The following is a 25,896-nucleotide window of genomic DNA, read 5'->3' as shown; positions in this document are numbered from 1 at the left end:
ATATTAGTGGTTGCTTAGGCATACGAATAAAAGGTTGGGGATGGTGATAGGTAAAGAATGAGTTTTCTTTAAGAGGTGATTACATTTGATTGACTATGGTTTGCCTGCACCTATGTGTAGAATCAGTTAAAGACCTACCGTTTGTACATTTATAATAGGTGAATTATACAGCATGTAAATTGTATGCAAATCTGTTTTAAAAGAACCCCAAATAAATGCCCGTATGAGAAGACCTAGTAGTATAACATCTTAAGACTATAAATTCAGCTATTAAACACATATACGGGATACCTCGGTGGTCAGCTGTTTGGTGCCTGCCTTCAGCCCAGGGCGTGATCCTGGAGTCCCGGGATCGAGTTCCCACATTGGGCTTCCTTCAGGGAGCCTGCTTCATGCTCTGCCTGTGTCTCTGCCTCTCTCTGTGTCTCTCATGAATGAATAAAATCTTAAAAAAAAAAGGCACATATATGTGTAGGATTTCAAATGGAATTTAGAAGTTAACTGTCTTCTGTGTTTTCAATTTTGTAGTAATACAAAAATTTTTGAAAGGAAGCACATGGGTAGGAGGTTTTGTCAAATTACACATATATAATTATTAATAGTTGAAATTCAGCACTTCAATATTGGATGAAGAAAGTAGAGATGCTAAAATATGTATGGGTTTCTGCAAAGAAACAAAATCAATAGAATTCATATCTATCTCTTTTACTTTTAATATCTGTTTTTATAGACCTATAGCTACAGAAATAGATATAAGCTTATCATAAAGAGAAATAGATCTCTATTTCTCTATATATCTACATAGAGAGTGAAAGGTTTCTTTAATGAATTGACTAAATCAATTGAGAGAGCTGGCAAGAGAAGGCTGCAAAGAAGGCCATCAATCTAGAGACCTGGGAAATAGCTGATGCTGAAGCTGGACAATCTGCAGAGCATCTGGAGACAGACTTAGGTCAAAAGGAAGAAGCACCTTTGAAATGTACAGCTAATTATGTTCTCCAGAACAGATTGCCTAGTAGGTAGTATGGGTTTATTTTCATATAACTTTAATATAAACTCACTAAAATGGAAAAAGACAAATTTCTAAAAGAGTTCAACATAATCTTTTTTTTTTTTTAAAGATTTTATTTATTCACAAGAGACACACAGAAGCAGAGACAAAGGAAAAGGGACGAGAAGCAGGCTCCATGCAGAGAGCCTGATGTGGGACCCGATCCCTAGAACTCCAGGATCACGCCCTGAGCCAATGGCAGACATGCCCAACCTCTGAGCCACCCAGGCGTCCGAAGTTAAACATAATCTTAGAATATGTTGACTAAGTGTATAAGAATATACAGCATTTTCAAGCATGGACTAGTGCCTAGCTGCAAAATCAGAATTATGGTATGTTTACATTTAACAATAGAATCAAGAGCATATACTTTTTTTTTTAGGTATTATAGGTAAATAATTAGTGTTAGCCAAAGAGAAAATATTTCAATTATTAAATAGGATTAAAAGACAGAATACCTCTGCAATTGAACCTCATTTTTCTAAGTATAGGAGAAGCTAATTGATAAAATAACTTGAATATTCAAGAATGAAAATTGATCAGATTTCACAGCTAGAGGTGGAGTACAAATAAATACATGGATACCACTTTTAGCCTTATGATAGATGAGATAAAAATAAATGGTAATAAAGAGTACTGATGAAGCCAGGAGGAAAAAAAAACTATGAATAAAATAGGACATAAATGCAACTTTAGGGAAGAGCTGTCCAGTATGTGTAAAAATTTTCAATTCATTTACCTGTGAAGTAGTAATTATGGTTCACATTCTACTACTCATAGAAATAAATAGGGGCACCTGGGTGGCTCAGTGAGTTAAGCATCTATCTGCCTTCAGCTCAGGTCATGATCCCAGGGTCCTGGGATTGAGTCCCAAGTCTCGCTCTCTGGTCAGTGGGGAGCCCGTTGCTCCCTTTCCCTCTCCCTCCGCATGTGCTCTCTCAAATAAAAAAAGGTTTAACAAAGAAATATATACACATGTGTCTGAAATATGAATCACAACATTCTTTATATAGAAGAAATTAAAAATGACTTCTATGTGTTCAATAGAAAATACTTAGATGGGTATTTTAAGATTTGTCCGAATTCCATTTTTACTACTACTGAAACATCTCTAAAACGTATCGCAGAAATGTTGAGAAAAGCTGCATCACCTTATGTGACACAATATGCTCATAAAATGGCATGCATCCTTTTAACTCAATATCTGTATGTATATTTAAAAAAGGCATAGAGCTAGGAAAATTGGAGTGTATGTTTTGATAGGGAGGGATTCGTTATTGTATATATATTAGTACAGAACATAACTTCTTTAGAAGTATTTGAAATATTTGCCCATAAAAAGAAATGTTGCTTTGGTAACAACTATTACAACCACACTTGAAACTGTCTGATTGCAAAGCCAAAGTTCTACATTGCTTCCCCAGTGTTGAATTGTAAACCTTTGTCTCTCACTTATAATGAATGATCCAGAACAATTCCTCGATATACAACTGGCATTCAGTTCAATGAATGCAGTATAGATTATTTCATACACCTCCAAGTTTTAGATATCTAGATTGATTCTATTGTTTAAACATTAATTAACAAATCAAATTTGATGTATGATTTTAAGGGCAGTGTTGATAACTGATTTCAGGTTGTGGAATAATTTATTCTACTCCCTATACCAATCTCTATTTTGTATTCAGTGATGCTCTCATTCGTTCTCTAATGAGCTTTTAAATTCTGGCAGAGCTCATGCCCCCTTAGTCCTCTGCATTTTTCAGGACTTTGCACTTTATTGAGGCCACTGACCCCATCTGGATTACACGTGCAATTTCTTTAATCCCAGTCTGCACAGAGCAGCCCGAATATCAAGTGCCCACTAAGCACTACAGGCTGTCCCTCCTCTTTGATATTGAGAACCTCACTGCCAACTCCAAAAGGAATCTTGGACATCAAAGCTGATCCACCCCAAAGCAAACCTCTCAAAAGCTCTAGGTCATTACTTCACAGTGAGACTTGTTCATGGCTATGGAAAAAGCCCAAGGAGGAAGTGAGAACTGACAGATTTTGCGATATAGAGGAGAAACATTCAGAGAGCCGGCCTTCAGAAGAACAAGGAAACAAGTGAATGAAAAGCCCACTGGACACCTCAGAGGGAGATAAGTAAAGGTTTCAAGTTGTAAAAAGAATGGTCTCTGAGTGACAGTTTTAAAAATAGAAATATTTTTCTCTAACTATGGGTTAGGATGCACGTAAGGGAGACGTTGATTCTGTCTCTATTGGAACATCCATCTTCTGATGATTATTGACTGTTGACGTGAGGAAGTAACCAGTACTAAAAAAGCTTTGCATCATGTGTTTCATAGAGCAGCTGTTAGGCTCAAATGCATTTTGTGACATTCTCTCTGGTTTAAAACAGATTTTAGTACCATGCCTCAGTTCAACATGCATTTCTCCACAGCTTTCTACAATGCACAAGACTTCCCACATCTTTTTTGATAATAGCTTCCTGTTACTCAGGTGTGAATAGAGAAATAGGTGATCTAATAATACTAATAACTTCATTTCTACACAATATTGTATCAAAGCTTGAAGTTTCATACTTATGGTATCACATCGATTATTTCATAATGCGATATTACTCTTCACTTACTGTAATATCTGACATTGCACTTTGACACTGCTTACACACAAATGAATACTGTCTAATAAAAATGTTGTTTTTTCTGTCTAATAAATTAACTCATTCTGTTTTCATGAAATCCACGTTGGTCATGGGGCAGATTCCTTTTCCTATTAAATTGCAGTAATTCACCTAACATAATAAAACCTCCAAATCTGGGACACCTGGGTGGAGCATCTGCCTTTGGCTCAGGGCAGGATCTCAGAGTCCCGGGATCAAGTTCCACATCGGGCATCTGTAATGGAACCTGCTTCTCCTTCTGCCTATGTCTCTGCCTCTCTCTGTGTCTCTCATGAATAAATAAATAAAATTAAAAAAAAAAAAAAAACTCGCAATTTTTCTTCATAGTTTATTTTGACCTGTAGAATATCTATTCCTAAGAATCTTGTGAAAACAAACAAACAAACAAAAATACTATCGGGTACCTGGGCAGCTCAGTGGTTGAGCATCTGCCTTTGGCTCAGGTCATGATCCTGAGGTTCTGGGATAGAGTCCTCCACCAGCTTCCCCGCAGGGAGCCTGTGTCTCCCTCTACCTATGTCTTTGCCTCTCTCTGTGTCTCTCATGAATAAATATGTAAACTCTTAAAAAATACTACCTAAATTAAAATGTCAAGGTATAAGAAACAAAAGTAAATATAGATCAAAATTGTTTGAGGGATGCCTGAGTGGCTCATTTGCTTAAGGGTCTGCCTTTGGCTCAGGTCATGATCCCAGGGTCCTGGGATGGATCCCCACATTGGGCTCCCTGTTCAATGGGGAGTCTACTTCTCCCTCTGTCCCTCTTTCTGCTTCTGCTCTCTTTGATATGAATTAGTAAAATCTTTAAAAAAATTGTTTGAAACCATGACCCAGCCATCATGGTTTGTTAATATAAAACAGTAGTTAAAGTACCATCTTTGCTACAACACCAGCTACTCTGCTTCCAAGCAGTGTACACATTTTCACATATTGGCTAAAATTGTGCATCCATATCATTCTCCTCTGCATATTAAAAGTATGAATGGGCCAATATTCCAGAGTCGTGAAAATTTTTGTAAAGTAACACATATACAGTGTTCAGATCAGTAATTCGTATAAATTGTTATTTCAAGGCTAATGTGGTTGGTTGAGGATTGGAAGCCTTATAAGAAAAGGACCTCTAGGGATGCCTGGATGACTCAGCGGTTGGGCGTTTGCCTTCGACTCCGGGCATGATACTGAGGTTCTGGGATCGAGTCCCACATCGGGCTCCTGCTTGGAACCTGCTTCTCCCTCACCCTGTGTCTCTGCCTCTCTCTCTCTATCTCTCATGAATAAATAAATAAATAATCTTTAAAGAAAAGAAAGGACCTCTATTTTCATAATTTCCTTGAGTAGTAAAAAATGCAAACTCTTGGCTTTCAGCTGACATGTTCCATATGACTCCTGCCTCCTATTTCCATGAAGGATTCTCTGGCGACAAAGGTGAATAGCAGTCATCTGGAAACCAGTAGAGTGGCCTCCAGACACTTGACAATAGGAGTAACATTTCTATTATAGGGTATTGTTGAAAACCTGAGGAATTTCTCTCTTCTTTACCATTATACCTTCCTTTCTTTCCACTGGGAACAGGTAAAGTCCATAGATCTGATTCTCAAACACCTGACCATAGCCAACTCCAGGAGTCACTCAGACAATGGTTGGTTTGGGGCTGAAAGACATCCTTAATGCTTTTGGATACAAACTTGTGTTCTAAGTTCATAAAGTGGGCAGAGGTGTGTCTGTTGGCACCACCTGCCTCTTAAGTGTCTCTCAGGAGATGGTGATCAGTCCCTGGAACTCCAGGTGGGTGGAGTTTAAGGTGAAATCTCCCAAGTACATGGAGTCCCGTATGTCCCTTTATTCGATGCTATATATACTAATAAATTTGACTTTTCCTATATATGTAGCTGGCAAAATGAACAGCAAGAACATCACAAAGAAAAAAGATTTTGGATACCGTTGTGCTACATTTCTTTTTTTTTTTTTTTTTTTTAATTTTTTTTTTAATTTATTTATGATAGTCACAGAGAGAGAGAGAGGCAGAGACACAGGCAGAGGGAGAAGCAGGCTCCATGCACCGGGAGCCCGACGTGGGATTCGATCCCGGGTCTCCAGGATCATGCCCTGGGCCAAAGGCAGGCGCCAAACCGCTGCGCCACCCAGGGATCCCCGTTGTGCTACATTTCAAGGAGAAATCACAGTGCCGCTATTTGTGCATGGGTATTATTCCTAGTGTTTTACCTTTGGGACTCATGATGTGGGGCAGTGGCTTCATGATTTTCATGCTGTCCAGGCAGAAGAAGCAGGGGTTTAACACATCTATGGAAACTGGGTTTTCCCCAGATCCTCCCAGGAGACCACAGTTACCCATAACATCCTTGTCCTCCTGAGCACTTTTATATCATTGAACACCCTAGCCTCCATCTTCCAGGTGCGTGGTGTTTGTTAGTAACCCCAATAGTTGATATTGAACATCTCTGCACTACTTGCTGCAAGTTTTTAAAATTTTAAAATGATTTTATTAATTTATTTGAGAGAGAGAGAATACATGAGTGGGGGAGGGGCAAAGGGACTGGGAGAAGCAGGCTCCTCGCTGAGCTGGGAGCCTGATGCAGGGCTTGATCCCAGGACCTTGGTTTCATGACCTGAGCTGAAGGCAGAGATTTAACTGACTGAGGCACCCAGGTGCTCCAGAAGGATGTATATGTTTAACAACATCATCAAGGACTATATTTATAATGTATGCCACTGAAAGAGCACTGACATTTTAGTTTTAGGTCAAAGTACTTGGCATGAAGATGGGAGTGATACAGGGGTGGGGCATGAAAGAGGGTATGGGATAAATGGAGCTGCAGAGAGTCTGGGGGCTTGGGGTAACAGAGCCACAGGGGAAGGGAGGATAGAAGCTGTGTTAGTTTCCTAGGGCTTCTTTAACAAATTCCACAACTGGGTGATTAACAAACCAAGTATTAGTGTCTCACAGTTCTAGAGGTTCTTAGATGTCTGAAGTCAAGCTGTTGGCAGGGTCATACTTTATCTCAAGAATGGAGTCTTCCCTCTTTCTCACTTCTGGAGACTGTCAGCTATCCTTGGCCTTCCTCGGCTAGTTGATGCATCGCTCAGTCTCTGCCTTCATCATCACGCACTATTCTGTGTGTGTCTGAACTTCTCTCTTCTCATAGGACACCAGCCACTGAATTCAGGCTTACCTAAATCCAGTATGGCCTCCTTTTAACTTGATTGCATCTGCAAAGATACTATTGCCTTAAAAACAACAACAACAACAACAACAAAAACACAAGATGCTATTGCCCAATAAGGTACAATTACAGGTACTGTAAATTAGAACTTGAGCACATTTTTTTAAAAAAGATTTTATTCATTTATTCTTTAGAGGCACACACAGAGAGAGGCAGAGACATAGACGGGGGAGAAGCAGGCTCCCCGCAGGGAGACTGATGTGGGACTGGATCCCTGTACCTGGGACCATGCCCTGAGCCAAAGGCAGACAATCAACCACTGAGCCATCCGGGCATCCCAGAACTTGAGCATATTTATTTGAGGCACACTATATAACCCACAACAGGGCTAAAGGGCATGAGGGAGTTAAACGTCACTGAGGGATTAAAGTGCACTACAGGTTTTAAGTTTGGGGGTGGAGTACATACAGGGACATTAAGGATATGAGGCATATGTGTGTGTTGAGGGAATAAGAGTGTGAAAGAAATCCTGGGAAGGAAAGAGATCATGGATGAGGAATTAATTGGGAAAAGGGAATTAGGATGCAAAGTTTAGTAAAAGGCATATAAACCTTACTGCCTATGAAGGGTTAAAAACTATGGGTTGGAAAGGTGATAGCTGCTTATGAATTCAGTCCAGGGGGTATTCAGTGCTCTTACCAGAGATAAAGGGTGGGAGAAAAAGCTGATGCCTGGGAAACATGATCGGCACAGGGAGGAAATGTGGGTGGAATGAGATCATCAGAACTGGGAGAAAAGTGGGCATCAGTAGGCTAAAAGGCCTATGAGAAAGCAGGAGTGTAGAGTTGGGGTAATGAATGCAGGGACATATGGAAACTAAGGACTCCTGATAATGATGGCTAAGGCATTGAGGGCAGTGGACATAAAAAACACAATAAATAGGCTGAAGTCATGGAATGGGGAGAAGATAGATGGGGCAACGGAGAATGGAGGATTTTGTGTCAAAGGAAGGGTCAGAAGTTTGAACTGAGGCTCTCAGGCTAGGCAAAATGTGATTTATTGGTATAGAGTTTTAAAATGCACTGGATAGACTTAGAAGAGCAACGAAGAAGATTAGGAGGGTCATTTGCAGGGAAAGATTCAGGTTTCATGGAAATCTAAAGGTTCCATGGGTGAAGAGATTGTGGTGACAGTGAGATATAGAGAGGAGGGAAGACAGGGATGGAGCTGGGGGTGATGGAGGTTGCAGGGGTACATTTGGAGGTCACTAATTCATTCTCTTACTCATTGATTCTCTCATTTGCATTTGATTCACAATTATCAACAGTTTCTAATTCTAGCCCACAAACCAATAACCTTATTTATATAAAATACCAGTAATCCGGGAACCCTGGGTGGCGCAGTGGTTTAGCGCCTGCCATTGGCCCAGGGCACAATCCTGGAGACCCGGCATCGAATCCCACGTCGGGCTCCCGGTGCATGGAGCCTGCTTCTCCCTCTGCCTATGTCTCTGCTTCTCTCTCTCTGTGTGTGACTATCATAAATAAATAAAAATTTAAAAAATTAAAAAAAATACCAGTAATCCTTTTTGACTGAATAGACAGTGAAGGACCAGAGGTAAATTCTGAGTAAACAGTGAGATTAAACATTTTCTCTCTACGTGGGGATACCCTGCACAAGGTAAGACCAGGTTGGAGATCTTGTGGAAACCATGAGAAGAAAATTCTGCCAACAACCTAAATGCTCCTGGAAGTGACTGCTGACCTTGAGATTCCTGAGAAGATCCAATGCCTCTTGAAACTATGATTTTAACCTTATAGGACCCCAAGTCCACTGAAATTCAGACTCAGAATCATGGTTTTATTATCTCCTAAATGCACAGTGATTGGTTATGGTAATGATAGAAAACAGCTATCCATGAGCATATCATTAACTGTAAAAAGAAAATTATAAACTATAAATTTAGAGACAATTACCCTCAAACCAATCATAGTTTTATCTTCAGACATAATAGCTTGTCAGGTTGAGATGGATCCTCCCTCTTATGCAAATTCAGAGTATAACACACAGATGCTAAAATATTTTGCATTTGGTTCAGTGCTTACATAAATATTGTGTTATCACATATACTGTCAAATTCTTTTTTTTTTTTTTAAGATTTAATTTATTTATTCATGAGAGACACACAGAGAGAGGCAGAGACATAGTCAGAGGGAGAAGCAGGCTCCCCGCAGGGAGCCTGATGGGAGACTTGATCCCAGGACCCCGGGATCACGACCTGAACCAAAGGCAGATGCTCAACCACTGAGCCACCCAGGCGCCCCTCAAATTGCTTTTCTTTTTTTTTCTTTTTTTTTTTTTTCAAATTGCTTTTCTTAATCAATGCCATAGAAGTGGATCTATGGCAACAAAAACCCACATCGTATCCCACAATAATTATAAACACAACACCCTTGGGGAAACACTCTTGTTTATATAACTACGTAATTGAATGTATCCATCTTCTGCTATCACACATCATGAAATGTGGATCTTTGATTGGTACACATGTGACTTACAGGGTGGTTCTGGGACAGGAGATTGTTGTACCATCATGACTGCATCCTTACAATGGATGGACATTTGCTAAATTATCCTTGCAAATGGAATAAAAAAAAACCCCTCAGAACCTATAATCTCCAACCAACTACATTTCCTTTTTTTTTTTTTTTTTAAGATGTATTTATTTATGATAGACATAGAGAGAGAGAGGCAGAGACACAGAAGGAGGGAGAAGCAGGCTCCATGCCGGGAGCCCGACGTGGGACTTGATCCCGGGAACCCAGGATCAAGCCCTGGGCCAAAGGCAGGCACCAAACCGCTGGGCCACCCAGGGATCCCCCCAACTACATTTCCACTGTTAAATTAAATAAGGAAGCCATAGACTGACGTGTCTTTAAAGCCTAGGTAGCCTCTGTACGCAAAGCACAATAGGACCAGAACAGAAGAAAATGAATTTAAGAAAAAATAATTACAGGTATGCCTGGGTGGCTCAGGGGTTGGGCATCTGCTTTTGGCTCATACTGGGGTTCTGGGATCAAGTTCCACATGGGGCTTCCTGTGGGGAACCTGCTTCTCCCTCTGCCTATGTCTCTGCTTCTCTCATGAATAAATAAACAAAATCTTAAAGAAAAACACACACACACACACACAAATAGTTACAGTGAAACAGACCTTCCAATAATGAGGCAACCACTTAAGGTAAATACAATGAAACACTATCTTTGGGGGCTTTGCTTCCACATCCTCTCTATAAAAATCTCACTGCTAGTTCCTACAGGTGAGGGACTATTTGAATAGACAAACTAACTGGCCAAATTAACTCTGGAAACTTTGAATATACATCAGCTCACCTTTTAAAGCCACACAGTACTACCTTTCATTTTGAGCACTTTTCTCACACAGCCTGAACATCTTGCCCATTTGCAATGTGTGTATAAGAATCAGTATGACATCTCTACCTGCCCCTCTCTGCCCCCTTTTGGACAAGTGCACAACACACCAACATGACTCTGCCTTCACTTCTTCAGACTTCAGTCTCCGTAAGGCTCCCCACTGCTCCTGTGCAGACAGGGTTTCCCCAAGTGCTGCATGTGTGCACAGAGACATTGGGGCACAGCGCCCCTCTCAGGCACAAAACTGCAGGCACATGCTCCTCCCTTCTCCCCAGATCACCAGCCTTGAAGTCTGTCAAGCCCACATACCTGGGTTCTCAGTACAGGCAAACCGGGACTCTATGGACACGATGGACACAGCAGTCCTCCCTCTAACCAACATTGTTATCACACCCAGATTTTTTTGTTGCCCTCTTTCTCGTTCTGGCCTTTCTTATTGCCAGAAGTTCACACATGTGCACAAAGAGAATGCAGGTGAATCCTGAAGGATCCTGAATACGCACCTGCCAGAAAGAAAAGGGCCCCCAGCAGATGGGGATCAGGGACTGGACATTCAGGATAATCCTATGTAATATGAACACATAAGATGCTCTTCAGTCCCACCCATCCAGAGATCCTTTTGATGTCCCCAGATTCCTCTTTTGTATTTTGGGGCAAACATCGTGAGCACAGAGCTCAGCTGCTCCAAAATTTCCATTGGAAAAGTCCCTCTGCCTAATTATGTGGCTGTCAGAGTGTAACAGGGAATTGTCAGTTTAGATTCTGTCAAAATGACCATAGACCACAAAACTACCAGGTCTCTGCACCTCCCTTCTCAGAATGGCTCAGAGAACAGTGTTCCTTGCAAGTCCACCTACTGGGTGGCCTGAGATGGCATTCACACTTTCCTGAGGCTTTGGCTCAGATAAAGAAGGCAAAGGACTCTAAATTTGGTGAGTCACTTTCGCCTTTCTGGTTATAACAGTGCTTCCAAAGCAACACATATCATCCCACCTTTTTTCCTGGGATGTCCACTCATAGTCCACATATTAAAATTAACCAAATATAAAAATGCAAATATTGACCCATCAAATTTCCCTCTGATCCTCTAATCCATCCTTCCTTTCTCTCTCCCAGTCTGCTCTCTATACATGTGCCTTCACATCCAATATTATTTTTAAGATTACTGATCATGAAAAAGAAGAGAAAGCATCTGTACTCCCAGCACAACCAGCATCCAAATCCTCCTGGGAAAAACAAGTATAGAGTACCCCAATTCCCAGGGATTCAGAAAGATTAACTTGCATGATGTATGTAAGATTCTCAGCAGTGTCCTGGACTCAATGCATACTCACATACCTGAAGCATGTAGTTGGTGATAAACATTTCATGAGTGCATGTTATTTACCCCAAACATCCTTGCTCAGACACCACAGCCTTATCTAGTCCCTTATCAACCTGCGGAGGGTGAGAAACTCTAGAAACTCTGAAACTGGAAAATGAGTCTACATCCAAAATACGGAGAAAGTGTTTCAGACCAAAAACTGCAAAGGTGTCTGGTATTCCCCTAGAATATCAACATTTGGCTACATTCAGATGGCCGAGAAAACTCTGTCAACCTTGCCCTGGTTCCACTGCAGTAATGGTTCCCACTGAAAATCTGGACCATGAAGATCATTCCCAATGTCCAATATTCAGCTACCATTTTCCAGGGCTCACTATTTACATTCAAAAAAAGAGAAATCAGGGATGCCTGGGTGGCTCAGCAGTTGAGCATCTGCCTTTCGGCTCAGGGCGTGATGCCGGGGTCCTGAGATCGAGTCCCACATCAGGCTTCCAGCACAGAGTCTGCTTCTCCCTCTGCCTGTCTCTGCCTCTCTCTGCATCTCTCATGAATCAATAAATAAAATCTTAAAAAAGAAAAACCCAGAGAAATCAGCAGGGAGACAGGAATTGTGGGCTACCTTTTCCATGAGAAATGAAATCTAAAATATTGACCAATGTCTAAAATCATTCATTACTGTTTACAATATGTGGTCCACTCTTACTAATGCCTTATTCTAATTATTTTGATATTCAGAATTTTATGCATCTGGGCTAATGTTCTTTTGTAACTGATGTCAGATAATAGGATGCATAGAAAAGAACCATAGAGTTTTTTTTTCTTTACAACTGACAAAGATGTTTAGATAAAAAAGTCCAGTCATCATCTAAATATTGATAGAGCCAGTATTTAAACAGGAGGAGTTCACATGCCCTTCCAGAAAACGTTGGTTCTTGGATTCTCTCCTCTGTTTGACAATCAATGCTTCATCCAAAAGACTTCACACAGGGATCCCTGGGTGGCGCAGCGGTTTGGCGCCTGCCTTTGGGCCAGGGCGTGATCCTGGAGACCCGAGATCGAATCCCACATCGGGCTCCCGGTGCATGGAGCCTGCTTCTCCCTCTGCCTGTGTCTCTGCCTCTCTCTCTCTCTCTCTCTCTGTGACTATCATAAGTAAATAAAAAAATTAAAAAAAAAACAAAAAACAGCAAAAGACTTCACACAGAACAGTCTTCATTCTCTGAGACTTGAGAGTATAAGTTCCAGACCTGGACACACACATATTGCCTGAGTATTGCCTACTGAGGATCATGTACACAGGTCCAGCTTCCCTGTTAAAACACAGGAGAAAACAGCCAGCCCACACATGAGCACATTTTCACATTGGAGAACCAGGACCACAATCCACCTAATACAATTCATGCTCATCTGTATATCTTTTTTTTTTTTAAGATATTATTTATTTATTCATGACAGACACACAGAGAGAGGTGGAGACATAGGCAGAGGGAGAAGCAGGCTCCTTATGGGGAACCCAATGTGAGCCTCAATCCTGGGACCCCAGGATCACGTCCTGAGCTGAAGGCAGATGCTCAACTCCTGAGCCACCTGGGCATCCCCTCATCTGTGTATTTGACTGCATCCTTCATGGACTAATATTTTTATTGATGATGACCACCAGAAAGATGCCTCCAGAATTTCATTCTCAAAGCAGGTTCCCAAAAGAGGCCCCATTGACACCACCTGAGGACTTGTGGGAATGGAAAGTTGGGGGACACAGCCTAAAACAATTGAAATGTAACAAGGAAAGAGGCCTAGAAATCTGAGATTTTACAAGTGCACCAGCTAATTCTGATGCAAGATAAATTTGAGAGCCACTGCAGTAACAAAATCACAAGTCATGCCTGAATTATACATGGATAACTCACTCTTAGATACTCTCTCCGTGGTGATATTAGTGGTGTCACACACAAAAACATACACATTGTCTTTATTTACAGAGAAATCTGATTCTAACATAGTCCTCTTCTGGTTTACAGGTCTTCCATGTCTCATTTTCCTCAGTGCTCTCCTCAAGCTTCCTGGGATTACCCACAAATACACTTATTTTCACATTATTTCATGAAAATATTCCAACCTATAGTGAACTGGAATCTACTCAAATATTTCATCAAATAAAATGTGAAACACAGGAGCACCTGGGTGGCCCAGTCAGTTAAGCTACTGAAGAATTAGAACTTCATTTGCATTCATGATTATATTCTTCTGAATCTGGGTAGGCATACTCTAAGTTTCAGGTGCCTCTCATAACATCTGATTCCAGAGCAAAACATGATGTTCTTTGTGTCAGATGCCTTGAAACACTTCAGGTAAGGAGGAAGAAATGAAACACATCAATTAAATGACATGCAACTTAATATAGTCACTGTGGAATTACTTCCATTTTGAATGAATCTTAGAACATCATGTAATTCACTGGAAACCATTCTTAGAAAACCTGTGCAAGACATAAGCAATGGTTTCTGAACATTGGAACAACGAAAACAATACATCTCACACAACTAATAGGGTAACACGACTTGCATGTGCAGATTCTCACGCCAAGCAAGAATCATGAGATTTTGGAGGAATAAATTCAATGCAATATAAAAAAAAAATTATTCCCATTATGAATTGGTAATATTTAAGTGTGCTAGAAAATCATCAATTTTGAAATTTCCTTATTACTATATTGACTGACATCCCCTTTTCATCTGAAAATATGGGTACATATAGACATTCTTCCTCATCAGTTCTGTTATACCTAAATTATATCTTAAGCTTACTATATATACAATTTGCATACCATGCATCTCAAAACCATGGGAGGGACGCCTGGGTGGCTCAGTGGTTTAGCTCAGGGAATGATTCCAAGGTCCCAGGATCAAGTCCTACATTGGGCTCCCCATGAGGAGCCTTGCTTCTCCATCTGCCTATGTCTCTGCCTCTCTCTCTGTATCTCTCATGAATAAATAAATAAAATCTTAAAAAAAAAAAAAAAAAAACAAAGTTGGTAATTCTTGAAGATCAAGTCTTCACCAAAGGCCGTTCTTAGGCTTTTCTTTCTTTTTTACACCTAAAAAGTTGCTCCAAATTATGTATTGTGTGGCACCCAAGTGGCTCAGTTGTTGGGCATCTGCCTTTAGCTCAGGTCATGATCCCGGGGTCCTGGGTTCAAGCCCCACATCTGCTACTCCCTCTGCCTATGTCTCTGCCTCTCTGTGTCTCTCATGAATAAATAAATAAAATCTTTTTAAAAAGCCACAAATTATGTATTGTGTGATATCTAATGAACAGTGATGGTTGGATAAAGACAAGCCCTTGTTTATCAAAATTAGGGACTTTGGAATCAGGAGTGGTTTTTGTTATTAGAAGAATAATGAACTCTGAGATAAGGATGTCTCAAGTTAAATATATCTAGGCCTTTTATGTTCAGCTTAAGATTTCTAATTTGTATAAATGTTTGAATAATTCATCCTTCTATAATTGAAATGGTTCAAATCATTACTTTCAGCATAGAATAAGTGACGTTCCAAATTTCTTTTCAGAGAATAAGTACATTTAAATAATGGAATTGGGTATTTGGGTTCACAAAGATACTGTTGTGCAAACATAACTTTTTCTTTTTAAGATTTTACTTATTTATTCATGAGAAATACATAGAGAGAGGCAGAGACAGGGAGAGGGAGAAACAGGCTTCCTGTGGGGAGCCCCGTGTAGGACTTGATCCTGGGACTCCAGGATCACACCCTGAAGCAAAGGTAGACCCTCATCCGCTGAGCCACCCAGGCATCCTGCAGACTGTGGAGGCCGAGAAAAATTAAGGCCATTCCACCTCAAGTTTAGCATTAGCACAAGTGCAGCCATCTTAGGTCCTTGGGAATAAGAGCTGAGCTTTACAGGAAAAACTGCAGAATGTCCTAGGCAGGGAATCCCATACCCGAAAGACAATAAAGCTCAGAATGCCCTCGGAGAGAATCCCATATCAGATCCTAAGAAACTCCCCCACACTTTCCCCCATATTGGGATGGAAAAATTCCCCCACCCCTTCTGAAAATCCCCTAGACCAGCCCATAAAAACCCAGCTGTAACCCACTTCAGGGTCCAAGTCCCTGCTCCTCTGTGTCGGGTATACTTGGACCCACGCTCAAGCTTGTAAATAAACCCTCGTGTACTTGCATTAGTGTCAGCTCCTTGGTGGTTTCTCGGATTCTCAATCTTGGGCACAACACAAACATAACTGTCTTCAAATGGGGTTTCCTCCAGAATGTTTTCTATTCTCTATTTCTTTGGGCAGTAAGGGTACTGGTCATCATCCCAGTTTAGTTATATCCATAATAACATTCTTTTTGCTCTTCACTTCCTGTCATCACCTTGTTAGTCTTTCACTAACTGTGATCTCAAAGCCACAGCTTCCATGTCTTCCCAATAGCACTTTATGTAATAAATCTTTTTGCCTGTCTTTGTCAACAATCCCAGGGTGCCATGAGAAGCCATAACTGAAAGATACCAATAAATGATCCCACGTACTACACTTACATGTATATACTATAAAATGTTAATGTAGAAAATGAATACCTAACATAGGATATTAGGATAATACAGAAATTGGAAGCACCAGGACTATGCTCCACCATGAGGACACGAACTAACCAAATTTCCTTTTTGAGTGCTCCACAAGCCAGTTGGGAGAACACAGCAACCTCATGTAAGAACAAGTGAAGAAGAGCCGGTTTGAAGAAAGGAAATTTTGTTACATTGCCCACAATAGCTGCTCACCCTACCTGGAACTTCATGGCAAGACTGTGAGAAAACTCTAGACTGTTCAGAAAAGATGAGGGACCTATGTGAGCCATAATCTGGCTTCACTGCAGCTGCCTGGTGGGGCTTGTTTCTGTCATGCATGACATGTAGGGCTGAGGGAATGAGAACACCCTTGATGTACTATGGTGTCTGCTCAGAGAAAAGGAAAGTGCTTGTTCAAACACCAGAGAGAATGCAGAGTTGAAGAACATCAGGAAAGGAATGATCGTATGCAGTGAATATGAAACAACAAACAATTGTTTAACTGTGAAATTACAAGCACTCAGACATTATACACCTCTAGAATATATGTTTCACAGGTCCCAGAATTACTGCACAGGTGGCTGCTGTCTGTGTTTTCCTTTACAAAGCAAGTCCATAAATTCTGGGACCAGAGGCTGTTTTTTAAATTCCCAAATCTCAGCAAAAGATCACCAGGCAAACGAAGAGACAGAAAAACATGTTCCAACAAAAGGAAGAAAGTGAAACCCTAAAGCTGACCCTAAATTAGTAGAGAAGTATTAAATGCCTGACAAAGAATTCAAAATAGTGATCATTAAAGTGTTCATGAAGGAAGAGGAGACAACAAGTAACTACATGGTACCAGTAAACTATGCATGTTCAAAATGAAAATCCAAAGAGACATAAAGTCTAAAAAAACAACTAAACAGAAATTGGAAGCTAAAAAAGTACAATAACTGAATTGAAAAGACACTGAATGGTCAGCAAAAGAATTAATCAAAATGGGATACCTCAGTGGCTCAGGGGTTGAGTGTCTGCCTTTGGCCCAGGGCGTGATCCCGGGGACCCGGGATCGAGTCCCATGGAGCCTGCTTCTCCCTCTGCCTGTGTCTTTGCCTCTCTCTCTATGTTTATCTTTCATGAATCAATAAATAAAATCTTAAAAAAAAAGAATTAATCAAAATGAAGCAAGAATTAGACAACTTACAGATCCCTTGTTTTCAATTATCCATTGAGGGGAGTAAAAATCATGGGGAAAAGGACAGAGTCAGAGGGACTTATTGGGACACCAACAAGTGGACCAATATACACATTAAGGGGACCTCGCGAAGGAGAGGAGAGTGAAAGAGAGCAGAGAACTTACATGAAGAACTTTTGGCTTAGACTTCTCACAATTGTGGAAAGAAAGATACAAATTCAAGAAGCTCAGTGAATTCTAAGTAGGATAGATGTCAAGACATGAACACAGTGATACACTATAAATAACGTAACCTCTCAGGGACACCTGGGTGGCTCAGTGGTTGAGTGTCTGCCTTTGGCTCAGGTCGTGATCCTGGGCTCCTGGGATTGAGTCCTGCATTGGGCTCCCTGCAGGGAGTCTGCTTCACCCTCTGCCTATGTCTCTGCCTCTCTGTGTCTCTAATGAATGAATACATAGATAGATAGATAGATAGATAGATAGATAGATAGATAGATAGATAACCTCTCAAAAATCACAAGTGAAAGAATTTTGAGACAGCAAGAGAAAAGTAACTCATCTTGTGCAACAGACTCATCTAAGAATATTAATGGTTTCTCAGCAGAACTTGTATAAATAAGTGTATGAGATAATATATTCGAGTACTGAAAGGTCAGAAAATATCGACCAAAGATATTGTATCTGCAATACTATCCTTCAAAAATGGAGAAATAAAAACTTTCCAGGGAAAAACTACTAGAAGTGTACCAGTAGACCTGCCTTATAAGAAATATTAAAGGAAATCTTTCTACCTACAATAAAAAGGTTCTAAACAGTAATTAAAACCACAGGAAAAGGGATCCCTGGGTGGCGCAGCGGTTTGGCGCCTGCCTTTGGCCCAGGGCGCGATCCTGGAGACCCGGGATCGAATCCCACATCGGGCTCCCGGTGCATGGAGCCTGCTTCTCCCTCTGCCTGTGTCTCTGCCTCTCCCTCCCTCTCTCTCTCTCTCTCTCTCTCTGTGACTATCATAAATAAATAAAAATTAAAAAAAAAATTAAAAAAAAAAAACCACAGGAAAATATAAAGCTCCACAAATATAGCAACGTGGACTATTGTAAAGTGGTAACACAAATCACTTTTATTTATGTGACAGAAATTTTTAAAAGAATAAGAGCAAAAAAAGATATATCTAAATTATAGACCACACCACATAAAAGATGGAATTTGGGATATCAGTGACATAAATTGGGTGAAGGAGTAGAAATGACAAACAGTAGAGTTTTGTATGCTGTTGACAATACCAGGTTACAATGGTTTATTATAGCTTTGAGAGGCTTTAGATATCCCTAGGGTCACAAAAAGAAAATAACCCTGTAGAACTCATAAAAAGGAAATGAGAATGGTATCAAAGTCTGTCAATACGAAATGTCAGTGAAACATAATGGAGCACAATAAAAGAGAGAAAGTGGGATTAAACAGCCACAAGAAGTATGAAAAACAGCAGTAGTAGTCCTTCCATCCAGTGAGTACTTTTTAAGTAGATTAAAAGGTGTAAATTGGCTGAATGAATAAACCACAAGATCAAGAATAAAATTTAATTTTACTTATTTTAATTTTAAAAAATGAATAGTAGATGGAAAATCAGAAATTCCACAAATATTTTGAAATTATACAACACACTCTTGAACAATCAATGGTCAAAATGAAATTTAAAAAATAACCAGTAATTATCTTGAGACTAATGAAATAAAACTCAGTATATTGAAACATGGAATTCAGAGAAAGTGATTCCAAAGAAACAGTCAGTGAAGTGAAAAGGCAGCCTGTGAAATGAAAGGACATTTTCTCTAGAACCTTTAGAGCATAAGGAATTAATATCTATCGTAAAGAAAGAACTCTTGCAACAACCACAAAACAAAACAAAAGATAACAAGACAAAAAAGACCCTGGTACGATTAAAAAATGGACAAAAGATTGAATGGGTATAATCCAGGGAAGATATGCAAATGGACAAACATATGAAAGATGCTGAAAATCACTATTCATTAGAGAAATACAAGCAAAACAGTGAGTCATACCTCACTACTTCTTCGGATTCCACTATTAAATGAGAATAACACCAAAAAAAGCTACTCTGAGTTGTAAATAACAAGATTCCTTAGAACTCATAGAACCTGTAAGCACTGCTAGATGAGATGCAAATGGCACAAGCACTATGGAAAACGATGGGATTTTGTCAAAAAAATGTAAATTGTATTGTCCTATGATTCAGCCATCCCACTTGAGACTATATAACCAAAAGAATTCAAAGTAGGATGTGCAAGAGATACTTGCACAAGCAGATTTCATAGCAGCAATGTTCAGAAAAGCCAATAATAATGAAAGCAACAAAAATATTCAAGAACAGATAAAGAAAATGAAGCATATGCATACTTTGAAAAAAGAAACATCATGCACAAAAAAACTAACAGTGACTGAAATAATTCACAGAGATAAATACACTACGATTTCACTTAAGTAATGAAACAAAAGATATTCCTGAATACAGAAACACCACAAATGCTGTAAAATATACTGAGTATCACTGCTACACTAAAAAGCACATACAGTTGAGTATTAATTATACCACAATTTAAATGTATTTTGAGAAAAGTAGATCAAAATTCTAAGGGGATTTGCCTCAAGGGAAATTTATATTTATGAACAAAACATTTAATAAATATGGGTATGTTTACTAATTATCAAACTCACTTCTCTTTTTTAAGATTTTAAAAGTCTATTTATTCATGAGAAACAGAGAGAAGCAGAGACATAGGCAGAGAGAGAAGCAGGCTCCCCATGGGGAGCCTGATGCAGGATTCCATCCCAGGACCTTTGACTCATGATCTGAATCAAAGCCAGATGCTTAACCACTGAGCCCCCCAGGCAACATATGTACGTCAAGCATGTTCTTTTTTTTTTTTTTTCTAAGATTTTATTTATTTATTCATGAGACACAGAGAGAGAGAAATGCAGAGACACAGGCAGAGGAAGAAGCAGGCCCCGTGCAGGGAGCCTGACATGGGACTCGATCCCGGGGCCTCCATGATCACACCTTGGGCTGCAGGTGGCGCTAAACCGCTGCCCTGTCTAGCATGTTCTATCAGAACTTTAGAATCTGGGGCATCTGAGTGGCTCAGTGGTTGAGCCTGTGCCTTTGGCTCAGGTTGTGATCCTGGGGTCCTTGGTTGGAGTCCCACATCAGGTTGCCTACAGGGAGCCAGCTTCTACCTCTGCCTGTGTCTCTGTCTCTTTCTGTGTGTCTCTCATGGATAAATAAATAAAATCTTAAAAAAAAAAAGACTTTAGAATCTAAAATCATAGCTCAATTTCACAGAAAACTAATCACAAAGCGAAAACAGAACACAACCAAAGGAACTCCATATACACATGACAAAATTAGAAAATCATTATTGTTAAGAAATATGGTAACAACACCTGTTATGAGGCAAAAATGGAACTGAAAAAATGGCTTAGCAAGGAGTTTCTTAGAAATATGCACAGATTTCCCCAGGCCCCCCAAAGCCATAGAAAAGCAGACAGATTGTGCAGGCCCTCGCAGGCCATGGAAGGGTCCCTTGGCCCTCTTCGGAATATGATATAAGACCCGGGGAGTAGAAGGAGAATCTTACAGGATGTAGGAGCATGGGAAGTGTTAGAATTGTCTATGACAGAAACATAAATCAACAAAAGCTTTTAGAAAATTCTTTCACTCAGTGCTTCCCAAATGACACTTTAAGGTTTGGCTTCCTCCTTCACTTTTGCACCTCACATAAGTCATCTACTTTCTTCATTCCCAACTTTGTGGCTGTACAGCTCCTTTCTCTTCACATCTCAGGGCTCCTATTTGCTCCAAAAAGGTGACTGGTTCTGGTTTAGATATAGCAAGACCCGTTTATTTAAAAATTAGGGGGGCGGGGGCAGCCCGGGTGGCTCAGTGATTTAGCGCCGCCGTCAGCCCAGGGCCTGATCCTGGAGACCCGGAATCGAGTCCCACGTTGGGCTCCCTGCGTGGAGCCTGCTTCTCCTTCTGCCTGTGTCTCTGCCTCTCTTTCTGTCTGTGTCTCTCATGAATAAATAAATAAACAAAATATAAAAAACATAACAAAACAAAACTTACAAAAAAGGGCGGGGGGTGGGGGATGCCCAGGTGGCTCAGTGGTTGAGCATCTGTCTTTGGCTCAGGGCGAGATCCCAGAGTCCGGGGATCAAGTTTCGCATCGGGCTCCCCCATAGATCCTGCTTCTCCTCCCTCTACCTGTGCCTCTGCCTCCCTCTCTGTGTCTCCCATGAATAAATAAATAAAACCTTTAAAAATAAAAAATAGGAATATGAGTCTGGTTGGAGATTCACTAATTTTGAACCCACTAATGTCCTCAGTAGAGAAGATAGGACAATGTAGAATTCTCGAAAATGATTTCTGAAAACACTGTTATTTGATGAGTTTGAATGCAATGATTTTAGTGACAGTTAAAAGTTCTACTGAGCGTGCCTGGTTGGTTCATTCTGTTAAGCATCTGTGTCTTGATTTCAGCTCAGGTCATGATCTCAGGGTCGCGGGATCCCGCCTCAAATGGGGCTCTGTGCTCAGTGCAGAGTCTGCTGGAGATACTATCCATGGCCCCTCTTCCTCCCTCAAGCTCTCTCTCTCTGTTATCAATAAATAAGTAAATATATAAATATATCAGTCAATCTACTTACTTATCAATTTTTCAAAAGATTTTATTCATTTATTCATGAGAGGCACAGAGAATGAGAGACAGAGACATAGGCAGAGGGAGAAACAGGCTCCATGCAGAGAGCCTGATGTGGGACTCGATCCTCAGACCCTGGATCATGCCCTGAGCCAAAGGTAGACGCTCAACCACTGAGCCACCCAGGCATCCCTCAATCAATTTAAAGGCTCTACTAGCATACCAAGAATGGCAACAACAATCCTTTTTATTTTTACTTTACTTTTTTTTTTTTTTACTTTACTTTTTAAAATATTTTATTTGTTTGAGAAAGAGAGACAGCCTGAGCAGGGGGAGGAGCAGAGGGAGAGGGAGAAGCAGATTCCCTGCTGAGCATGGAGCCCAGTGGCAGGGTCTGGGGTGGGGTGGCTCCATCCCGGAACCCTGAGATCATGACCTAAGTTGAAGTCAGATTGTTAATAGACTGAGCCACCAGGTACCCCAGCAATGCTTTTTAAACATTTGCTAGTCACTAGATAGCATTATAACACTTTATATAAGTTAGTACAAATAATAAACACCAAAATAATTGATGAGACCAAACATATTATTATTCCTTTTCATAAGTTTTTTGCCCGGGACACCTGGGTGGCTCAGTGGTTGAGCATCTGCCTTTGACTCAGGGCCTAATCCTGGTGTCTGGGATCGAGTCCCATGTAAGCTCCTGCAGAGAGCCTGCTTCTGCCTCTGCCTGTGTCCCTGCCTCTCTCTCTCTCTCTCATGAATAAATAAATAAAATCTTAAAAAAAAAAAAAGATTTTTTTTGCCAAACACCCAATAAATGGAAAGAACTAGGTTTTCACCAAGGTCATCTGATGTAGAGTTTATCTAACATGACATACATATCTGTATACAGAGACTACTACCTTAAAGCAACGTTCTCTAAGGGCCAAAGGCAGGCTGCCTCTAGATAGGACAGTTGGTATGAACATTCTTTTGGTCTAAAGGTACTTGACACCCTATAGGGCAAAGAGAAGTTTTTGTCCCTCCCCTCATAATGTAGAAAATATTTTTTTTTTTTTTTTTTTTTTTTTTTTAAGATTTATTCAGGGCAGCCCCCAGGTGGCTCAGCAGTTTAGCACTGCCTTTGGCCCAGGGTGGGATCCTGGAGACCAGGGATCGAGTCCCACGTCAGACTCCCTGCATGGAGCCTGCTTCTCCCTCTGCCTGTGTCTCTGCCTCTCTCTCTATATGTCTCTCATGCATAAGTAAATAAAAAATCTTAAAAAAAATAAAGATTTATCCGTTCATTCCTGAGACACACACAGAGAGGCAAAGACCTAGCCAGAGGGAGAAGCAGGCTCCCCCTGGAGAGCCCGATGTGCGACTTGATCCTAGGACCTTGGATCACACCCTGAGCCAGAGGCAGACGCTCAAGCAACTGAGCTACCCAGGCGTCCCTGTGTAGAATAATCTTTTTTTTTTTCTTTTTCTTTTTTTTTTTAATTTTAATTTAATTTACTTATTTATGATAGGCACACAGTGAGAGAGAGAGAGAGGCAGAGACATAGGCAGAGGGAGAAGCAGGCTCCATGCACCGGGAGCCCGACGTGGGATTTGATCCTGGGTCTCCAGAATCGCACCCTGGGCCAAAGGCAGGCCCTAAACCGCTGCGCCACCCAGGGATCCCTGTGTAGAATAATCTTAACTGGCCATCTTTCACAGAATAAATGTTACTGCTAGGGACAAATTTCATTTGAGTCATCCATCTGTGTGGCAGGGCAACATCTAATTACCAAACATCTGCTGTTATTCTTCTTGCCCTGTTTAGTGCATTTCTCCACTTCAAAGTCCCAGGCCCTCCTCCTAACTTCAGGATATGAACCTCATTTTGCCCAATTTTGCAATTTCCGTGTCTGTGAGCGTTCCCTACACCTATGAAATTTAATTTGATCTTGTCCTGTTAATCTGTCTCTGTTCAATGGGTTTCTCAATCCAGCTAGAAGGATCCTGAAGGGCACAGAAATTTGTGCTCCCTGGCATGATCAACACAACATTGATCTAATGAAACCAGCATTGATCTTGTCAGTTCAGATGAAAAAATGCACACTACAGGTCATATTGTCCTCAGGCCCAGCTGTACCAGATAAGGAACATGGAGACTAGGCTCAAGAGGTAAGTGGTTAATCGGCACTACCCTACAATTGTAACTACCAGATATACCTAATAAAACCTCTAAGATAGTTCACTAAAGAAAGCCTTTGACACTTACAATTTCATATCATCAAATTTATTATTCTTGCTTAATTAAGAACACAACACAAACATGGATCTCAGGTGTTACTTTCAGGGGTACCTGAAAGTAAGATAATTTACTATAGAGATCTAATCTGGAAATCAGTAGGAACCAGTAAATCACTGCATGAAAGAATGAATGAGGTCCTTTTGCTTTAGCGTCAGCAAGGGAGGATTATTATATTTCTCAGATTTTCTTGAAAGGAAACATTTCCTCAAATACTCAGGAGGGGGGACACCTGGGTGGCACACGGTGGAGCATCTGCCTTGGCTCTGGTGGTGATCCCAGGGTCTTGGGATCAATTCCTGAATCATGCTCCCTGTGAGGAGCCTGTTTCTCCCTCTGCCTATATCATTGCCTCTCTCTGTGTGTCTCTCATGAATAAATAAAATCTTTTTTTTTTTTTAAGATTTGTTATTTATTTATTCATGATAGACAGAGAGAGAGGCAGAACACAGGCAGGGGGAGAAGCAGGCTCCATGCAGGCAGCCTGACATGGGACATGATTCTGGGTCTCCAGGATCAGGCCCTGGCCTGAAGGTGGCGCTAAACTGCTGCACCACCTGGGCTGCCCAATAAATAAAACCTTTTAAAAAATATACAGGAGAAGTATATTTTGCCTCTGAGCCCTACAGTAGCATTTATGTGCTTTGGTTGTTTTTTTTTTTTTCCAATAAAGATTTTATTTATTTATTCATGAGAGACAGAGAGAAAGAGGCAGAGGGAGAAACAGGCTCCATGCAGGAAGCCCGACATGGGACTCCATCCCTGGACTCCAGGATTACACCCGGGATTGAAGGCAGCGCTAAACCACTGAGCCACCAGGGCTTCCCTATGCTTTGGTCTTGAACATAGAAGAATGATGAATTAATATTATAATCAATCGTGTGGATGGCATTGGCCTGAAGTGTACAACTCCCCAACCTGTACAATATTTGTTATTAAAAATGGGGAGTGCCAAAAAAAAAAAAAAAAGGGGGGAGTGCCTGAGTGCCTCATTCAGTTAAGTGTCTGCCTTTGGCCAAGTCGTGATCCAAGGGTCCTGGGGTCAAGCCCCACACCAGGCTCCCTGCTCCACGAGGAGACTGCTTCTCCCTCTCCCTTTCCCTCTGTCCTGCCGCTCCTCCTGCTTGGGCATGCTCTCTCACTATCATTTGCTCTGTCAAATAAATAAATAAAATCTCAAAAATGAAATAAAAGTGGATTCAAAGGGTGCCTCAGTAGCTCAGCATGTTGAGTGTCTGACTCTTGATTTTAGCTCAGATCACGATCTCAAGGTTGTGAGATTGAGCCCCACATCAAGCTCTGCACAGGACTTGCAACCTGCTTTGGATTCTCTCTCTCCTTCTCGCTCTGCCCCTCCACACCCCTGCTTATGCACACAGCCTCTCTCTCAAAAAAATAAAAACACAGGCTTTAAAATATTAAAACAAAACAAAAACAATGAATTCAACACAAATAATTCA

The 25,896-nt window shown here is 40.8% G+C and overlaps 2 protein-coding genes across 16 annotated transcripts in view; one reads left to right on the top strand and one right to left on the bottom strand.

Annotated features, from left to right (window-relative positions):
• Positions 1-25,896, top strand: part of LOC112643367 (zinc finger protein 420-like) — a 642,213-nt gene that overhangs the window by 472,797 nt on the left and 143,520 nt on the right. For 3 of the 15 annotated variants that reach the window (XM_049108146.1, XM_049108139.1, XM_049108143.1), the window contains exon 9: positions 24,134-24,309. The exons of 7 other annotated variants lie outside the window; for them this stretch is intronic. In XM_049108146.1, coding sequence (XP_048964103.1) covers positions 24,134-24,300 — 167 coding nt within the window. In that variant the 3' untranslated portion in view covers positions 24,301-24,309. Of the gene's footprint in view, positions 1-13,697; positions 14,045-24,133; positions 24,310-25,896 lie in introns of those variants that run through there. 5 more of the 15 variants (XM_049108210.1, XM_049108209.1, XM_049108151.1 and 2 more) reach the window with 4 other exon arrangements.
• The window catches only part of LOC125754834 (zinc finger protein 345-like), a 113,818-nt gene that overhangs the window by 56,887 nt on the left and 31,035 nt on the right, over positions 1-25,896 (bottom strand). The gene's annotated exons all lie outside the window — the stretch shown is intronic.

Source organism: Canis lupus, chromosome 1 (assembly GCF_003254725.2).
Source record: "Canis lupus dingo isolate Sandy chromosome 1, ASM325472v2, whole genome shotgun sequence".
NCBI lineage: Eukaryota > Metazoa > Chordata > Mammalia > Carnivora > Canidae > Canis > Canis lupus.
The sequence above is the reverse complement of the archived record's forward strand: the minus strand, read 5'-3'. Positions and strand labels throughout refer to the sequence as shown.